Source organism: Cryptomeria japonica, chromosome 1 (genome assembly GCF_030272615.1).
Source record: "Cryptomeria japonica chromosome 1, Sugi_1.0, whole genome shotgun sequence".
NCBI classification, from domain to species: domain Eukaryota; kingdom Viridiplantae; phylum Streptophyta; class Pinopsida; order Cupressales; family Cupressaceae; genus Cryptomeria; species Cryptomeria japonica.
The window spans coordinates 628,028,729-628,036,156 of record NC_081405.1 but is presented as its reverse complement, the minus strand read 5'-3'; the positions used below and the strand labels follow the sequence as shown (position 1 = coordinate 628,036,156).

The 7,428-nt window shown below is 38.6% G+C and overlaps 1 protein-coding gene across 2 annotated transcripts; it reads left to right on the top strand.

Annotated features, from left to right (window-relative positions):
• Positions 1-245: 245 nt before the first annotated feature.
• Positions 246-3,881, top strand: LOC131042469 (AP2/ERF and B3 domain-containing transcription factor ARF14). Of its 2 annotated transcripts, none has more exons than XM_057975763.2 (2): positions 246-477; positions 2,155-3,881. In XM_057975763.2, exons 1-2 carry the CDS (start codon positions 388-390, stop codon positions 3,643-3,645), a joined length of 1,581 nt encoding a protein of 526 aa, XP_057831746.1. In that variant the 5' UTR covers positions 246-387; the 3' UTR covers positions 3,646-3,881. The 2 variants fall into 2 exon arrangements, with proteins under 2 accessions (XP_057831746.1, XP_057831748.1); XM_057975765.1 differs by lacking the exon at positions 246-477 and adding an exon at positions 486-613.
• The last annotated feature ends 3,547 nt before the right edge of the window (positions 3,882-7,428 follow it).

The following is a 7,428-nucleotide window of genomic DNA, read 5'->3' as shown; positions in this document are numbered from 1 at the left end:
GTATTCTATTGCTTAGCCAGTCTATATACATAGAGATATTCTAGTGTAACAAGTGTCCAATTTAGCAATGAATTCATACCGTCCCGTACATTGAGCTACTACTTAGTTGGGCCAGTTTAGCGTTTGCCCCATCGACCATGGATTATTGTTTGTGGGTCCCTTCTTGCTGGCTGCTGCTGCAACTGTTTGACCTCTAACTGTGTGTTATGAATACCAACAAGTAGATATTTCTTGAAATTTCTTATATATAGCCTTCTGTCACGGTGTATTTCCTTATAGCTGGCGATGTATTCAAGGAACCTTTGGTCTCTTCTTCAAATCATTGCACTATCCGAGTGTTTGTATATATTCCCTGAATATACACACTCATAGTTCGTGTGCAGCCTTATGAGTATACGTCCTTGTCCGCTGGAAACAAGAGAGGTGATTGTGCCTGGAGAAGTTATGGATCCGACCAAATCAGGGTTCCTGTTCAAGGTGTGTAAAGGGTTGTTTGTGTTGTTGGTTTGTTTTTGGTGATGGTGGTCTGTGGGAGAGTTTGTTTTGGTGAAGATGAACAGGTGTTTTTCTATGATGATTTGTTAGATTGTTGGTTATAGTCAGTATGAGCCAGGTGGGTGTGGATGCCATTGTTGTGAATTGTGGACTGTGTTGTTGTATATGAGGTTTTCACAGTTAATTAGATTGAAAGAGTGCTTTTACAGTTTTAAGATTTGTTTTGTGGTTTGTTTTATCAGAGCCATAGCAAAATGATGATAGGATTGCAAAAATAGTTCATATTCTATTATTACTTGTTATGTTTTTAAGTATAAATAGAATTTTGGATGAAAGTATAAATATAATTTTGGATGGAAATAGAATGCGCAGCTCAGTTAAATTGTGAGTTTAGATGTTCTTTAAAGAAAATTCATGCAGTTTAATCTTGAAGCACTCAGATTTACTCATATGGATTACAGAAGCATCATATTTCTAGTTTAGATATGTTTATAGAAACAATTTAGATCACACTCCATTAAGAATGCTATGTAGATTGTGCAGTGTGATCCAAGATGTCAATAAATAAAATTTTTTAATCAGTTTTCTGAATCCCATTTTTTAATATATCATTGAATAAATACTATTAATAATCTTTTTAATAAAAAATAAATAAAAAAGCCGATGATATTATTGTTATTATATTTTCGTTTATATTTCGTTATTGTTTTTGAATTAGATTGTGTGAGAATTTTTTATGAACCAGATCTTTGTTTCTTGGAATGTATTTGTGCTCTCTCCTATGCTATGCTATTGATGTTTGAATTTGTACTTTCTCTCCAAAAGCTCTAATTTTAAGATGGCATTACTGTTATTATCTTTCCATTTTTAAGCTTTCTATTGTTTAACATGTTTAATAAAATGTATTTGTTCATTCCCGCTACTTTTAGATTTGATTGTGTGAGTTTTTCATTCATCTCGCTGTAGATTAGATTGTGTGATAGTTTTATTCCAAATCAAATTCTGTTTCTGAAATCAAATTGTATATTTTCTTATACTGTTGAGATTTGGATTTGTTTTTCTTCAAAAGCTCCAATTTTAAGATGGCGTTACTGTAATTACCTTCCTGTTTTCAAGCCCTCTATTGTTTAACATGTTTTCATTCACCGCTGCAGAATAGATTGTGTGAGAAAGAGCTGTTCATTGCTGCAGATTAGATTGTGTGAGGGTTTTCTTCCGAATCAGATTTTGTTTCTTGAATGTATTTTTGTTCATCACTGCAGATTAGATTGTTTAAGAGTTTGTTTTCAAATCAATTTGTGCTCATCGCTGTTTATGTTCTCTCATGCCATTCAAATCCGAGTTTCCGAATTTGTTACAGTTTAACAAATGTATTGCATTCATGACTCCTGCTTTTAGATTATAGATTATGTGAAGTTTTTTTACATCAAAATTTCGGATCACACTCATCCATCATCATAATGATAGAAAACAATCAGAATAGAAAGATTCACAAATAACAGACCAGAGTAACTCATATATTCCATTCATGACTGCTACTTCTAGATTCTTCTAGATTAGATTATGTGAGGTTTTTTTTTTTTTAATCAGGTTGTGTTTCTAGAAAGCATTTCTGTTCTCTCTTACCTGACTGACATTTGGGTTTGTGTGTTTCTGCAGAAAAACATGAACCCATGTCCAGACGTGGGCCTGACCTTGGGGAGCTGTTGCAGCGTAGTGGAGATCGAAAGCTCAACGGTCTCCACCAGCGAGCGCAGTGCAGAAGAGGGCGGAAGCACCTGCATGACAGACTCCTCCTCCTCCTCCTCCCATTCCCACTCCCACTCCAACCCCCCATCTGAATCCATCCTCCTAGACCGAATGGGGAGCGGAATAAGCAGCGTAGTTTCAGGAGACTCCCTCAACAAGAACAACACAACAACACCCAATAATATCCCCTCACAACCAGCAGTCCACAGGACAGAACCAGGAAAACTTCCCTCCTCCCATTACAAAGGCGTCGTCCCTCAGCCAAACGGCCGCTGGGGAGCCCAAATCTACGAAAAACACCAGCGGGTCTGGCTGGGCACATTCAACGGCGAAGAAGAAGCCGCCAGGGCATACGACACAGCCGCCTTCAAATTCCGGGGTCGGGACGCCATTACCAATTTCACCCCTCTGGACGAGCACAACCCAGAGGCCCAATTCCTCCGCCGCCATTCCAAGGCCGAAATCGTCGACATGCTCAGAAAACACACCTTCCAAGACGAGCTCAACCAATCGACCCAAAAAACCAGCACAACCATGAATGGAAATTCCTCGACCTCCGACTCCCAGACCACGGGTTCGAGTCCCGCCCGAAGGGCAAACATGGGAATTCTCCCGAGGGAACACATGTTCGACAAGACCGTTACGCCCAGCGACGTGGGAAAACTCAACCGCCTCGTGATTCCAAAGCAGCACGCCGAAAAATACTTTCCTCTGGATGTTGGGTCGGGCGGAAAAGGCATTTTGATGAGCTTTGAGGACTCCACAGAGAAAACATGGCGGTTCAGGTATTCATACTGGAACAGCAGCCAGAGCTATGTGCTCACTAAGGGATGGAGCCGTTACGTTAAGGAGAAGCGCCTCCAGGCTGGTGATGTCGTGAGCTTCGAGCGCGCCGCCGGCGCCAGGTTTCTATTTATCGGATTCCGCCGGCGGCCGGCGGTTGCGCCGCCCAAACTGGCGGTTCCCGGTGGGTTTTTTCTGCCTTTCGCGGGCTACCGGCAGTGGAGTCAGGCGTTCTGCTCGCCGCCGCCGGTCGGGCTGACAGCTGTCGCCCGCAGTTCGATTCCCATAGTACCGGGTTGTTCTAGTTTTGATTGTTTGAAGCCGTCTCCATCCATGAAATCGTCGTCAATGGACGGGAAATGTTTTTCTTTGTCAATCGATGCGAGGAATTCGTCGCTGGAATTTGTGGAGCTTGGAAGGGAGAATTCTTCGTCTTCGGGTGTTTCTCTGTTTGGTACCAGTTTGGGTCGATCGATGCCTTTGTTGACATTGAATCTTTTTCCGTCTAGTGTAGATGAGGAAGAGCAATGGAGGGATTCTCAGAGTGGGAAGCGAAAAGGGGCGGAGCCGTTTGAATTTCAGGTCGAGAAAAAGCAGTGCCGACATGTGTGGTCATGATCGATCTCCGAAGGAGATCTCTGTCTGTAAATTGTAAGATATAGAGATATGATCCGGGATTGTTCTGTATATTCACTATGTTTGCTGCTAAAATTTTGTGAACAGACATGGGCAAATGTATTTTCCAGTTTCGAGCATCTTAATTTCGCGTTTTTTAAAATTTTATGTAGCAATTTCAAATGGAAATGGCTATCCAGTCTCTAGGATGCCTCACATAATAAACAATTATTTAGTCATCAGTAATGTACCATGGCATTATGGCTGGATGCTAAAGTTTTGAGTTCTCATTGATGAGGATCATTTGTAACTTGTTCACTGTACTGCCCTCATCACTTCAGTTATGTAACATCCAACCATCAGTATCATGGTGCATCTTGATGGCTGGATACCCATTTCCATGTTTTACAACATCTTGTTTAGCAAGTCCCTTGCTTATAACCTAAGTTTCAGAGCCACTATAACTTATTTGGCAAGTTGTCTACTTATAACTAAGGTTTTAGGGTTAACTATAACTTATATAGCAAGTTCCATGCTTATAACTAAGGTTTCAGGGCCACTATTGCTTATTTAGCTAGTTCCTTGCTTATAACTAAAGTTTCAAGGCCACTTCATCAAATATCATGCAATGTCAACATGCATTTTGTTGAGGTATCCAAAAAGACAATTACCTATCCGGGCCCCAATTATGGTCAAACATGACACATGAAAAACATTATGAATTATGCTCTTGGTGGTAGCTCCAACTCATAGGTCACCTCACCAATCCACTTTGCAATTATTTATGACCCATAATATTAAGGTTTGAGCTTTTCTTCCCTACTTATAACTAAGGTTTGAGGGCCGCTTCATCAAATATGATACAATATAAGTATAAGCATGCTTTTTGTTGAGGTATCCAAAAAGACAACCATCTCTCCAACCCCAAATGTGATCAAACATGACACATGAAAAACATTATGAATTCTGCTATTTGGTGGTAGCTACAACTCATAGGTCTCTTCATCAATCCATTTTGCAATTATGTATGACCCATAATATTGGTGTTTGAACTTTTCAACTGTCTATCTAACCTCCATAATGCACACATTTATTAATTAATTGGAAATCATAATATAACATTTTTAAATTTTAATTAATTAACAAATATGGTCAAATTTACATTCTCAAGGTTGCATAGATGTTACCTCCAAAAAGATCTAAAAAATGTAAGATTGATAGTTGTGCACCAAAATCAAATGGTCATCAAGTCACCATCCTTAAATAAAAAAATCAATCCTTATCAAGTTAGTGAATTTGATCAAAACACCAAGTTACTCAAGGTCCTTGACCTTGATCAATTCTACTATCAAGTTATGCAAGATCCTAGACCTTATCCAAATATTATATCAAAAATCAATCTAAACAATTAAAACCAATCCACATCTAACCTTGAAATCTTAAAATCAAAATCAATCCATCATACAAATCAAAGTCAAAACCTTTATGCCCCTAATCATTAGATTATAAGAAAGATTAAAAATGGAATACAATGAAAAACAACCCCTTTGGCCCAAGTTTTGCCCATAATTCACATATCGAGCCAACCTCTCCCTAAGATTTGATAACCAAATTGAAATCTATTAGTTCATATTCTATAAGAAGCTATACCCTCATGTGACTATTTGATAAATAAGAATAAAAAACTGTAGATTTTGCAAAATAAAATAGATATTGAACAATATAGAAAGTTAAAAAATATCATAAGAAGAGAATAAACTTGCTTCACAACATTAGCAACCAAAAGCAAGAGAAAAAGATGAGAGCATTGGAGTAGTCTCATGATTCAAGTGCCACACTGTTGACATGTATCTTGTACACAACCAAACATAGAATAAAATACCCAAATGGTACCTTATCCTCTCTTGATTAAAGCCTCTGAATGCTGAAGATATCGCGAAAAGGATCAATCAGGGTGACTTCAAGGTTCTTCGTTGTAGGATCTCTACGTGTGGATAAGCACCAATGGTCATTGTAAATGTTGTTTCTTCAAGGGGTCTTACGCACTTTCTGAGAAAGTTGGTCCGTGTTACTCTCGTTTGACTGCAGGAACAGGATTTTCCTAATACTAACAGATTCTCAAAAAAAGATCAAAAGATAAGGGTTTCAAGAGATGAATGCTAATCTAATCCTAAAAATGACTCAATGTAGGCTAGACTTGGTAAGATTCTACCAATTTCAATATTGCCAAGAAATTACAACTCTACTGGAATTGATGCGATCTTCTAAGGTGATTAGTGATTTTCAAATCATCAAGGATATAGATACTATCATAAAGATACATATCAATATTTCAACAATGATTGAATGTTTAAGCAATCTCAATATCTCCAGTTGACCACACAAGGCGTCCTTACAATCAGTAAGAAGCTAGTGGTTTGGAACGTGAATCTCACCAAAGATCAAGCACAACACTTAGTCCTTCAAACTTGAACTTAAATACTACTTCGACTGAGAATGATTCAAGAAGATAAACAACCATGAAGATAGCCACAAGTATTGCAATAAAACACCATAACTTCAATATTTTATTGATCTCAAAGCCAAATAGACAACAATTGTTCAAAATCCTTTCTTCACTACTCAATCTTGCTACACAATAACTTTCTTCTCTAAGCTCTAACTATTAACTCTCAACTACTATCAAAATGAAAATGAGTGAGGGTATATATAGCATCCTCAAATACAATGAATGGCCCAGATCGAAAGAAGATCAATGGCTGAGATTTTGACACCTAAACCCTAATTAGGGTTTGTTACAAAAAAGGTCCCCATTTAGATAAACATCATTAAATGCATAGCCAATATTTAATTGGTACAAATATCGAGGAAACATAGACCAATAGGAATTAAGCTGCCACATCATCCTATAACAACTTTTCATCTAGAATTTTGTTCCCTTTCCTATGCTCTTTCTTAGCATATCCAATGAATCTGGACACAATTCCCTCAATCTCAGCAATGGGAATCTCAGGAAGATTCTTCATCCGTTCTTCCAAATGAATGACCTGATCAAAGGCAGTGAGAAGAACTGTCTCCCATCCAGGTTCAAGTTCTTTGATCTTCTCAATCAAGAACATGGTAGTGAACATTAGGTCTCGTTGATCATCTGTGATGGCGTTCTCCTCTTTGCAAAAGATAACCTTGACTCTCTCCTCCAACTCTTGGATGTCCACATCTGTCTCAATCTCGATCCGCCTGCCAAGAATGGTACACAACACCTCGAACATCTTATCTTGAATTGGATGGATGATACCTTCAACTTGACTGCATTTGGTGCTGATGTCTTCAAAGAGGACCTCTTTCATCTGGAGCAGAGCTGACCACTATAGGAGGTTATGAGTTCCTCCATCCATTATCTTTTCTTGTGCTAGGTTCCGTCTTGGTGTTTGCCTTATTACTTGTAGGACAGGAATGATAACATCCCTAGTGTGAGTGAAAGTGACTACAGTTATCATTAGATTATGGATAATCTCAAGTACTTGGATAGCTCGATGAATTGTCTTCATCATTCTTGTTGCAAATTCAATGGCTACCGCGTGGGATTTATCAATCCAAGAGCTCATAAGCTGAACCAAGCTCTTAACCCTTTCTGCTTCGCCAACTGATTCAAGAGGAAGTGCTTGTAAAGGAGATACTGCTAGATCCTGATGTCTCAAGGGCTGATTGAGATGACTAAAATAGCCTCTCCAAGCACCTCTCTCTCTCTCAAGCTTCCTATTCTTTTCCATTTCTTCCTTAAGTTTG

Bases quoted from the DNA above. Each gene is read 5' to 3' on its own strand.
- LOC131042469 (XM_057975763.2), top strand. From the start codon at position 388: ATGAGTATACGTCCTTGTCCGCTGGAAACAAGAGAGGTGATTGTGCCT. The intron at 478-2,154 runs GTGTGTAAAGGG...GTGTTTCTGCAG, and splicing joins AATCAGGGTTCCTGTTCAAG to AAAAACATGAACCCATGTCC.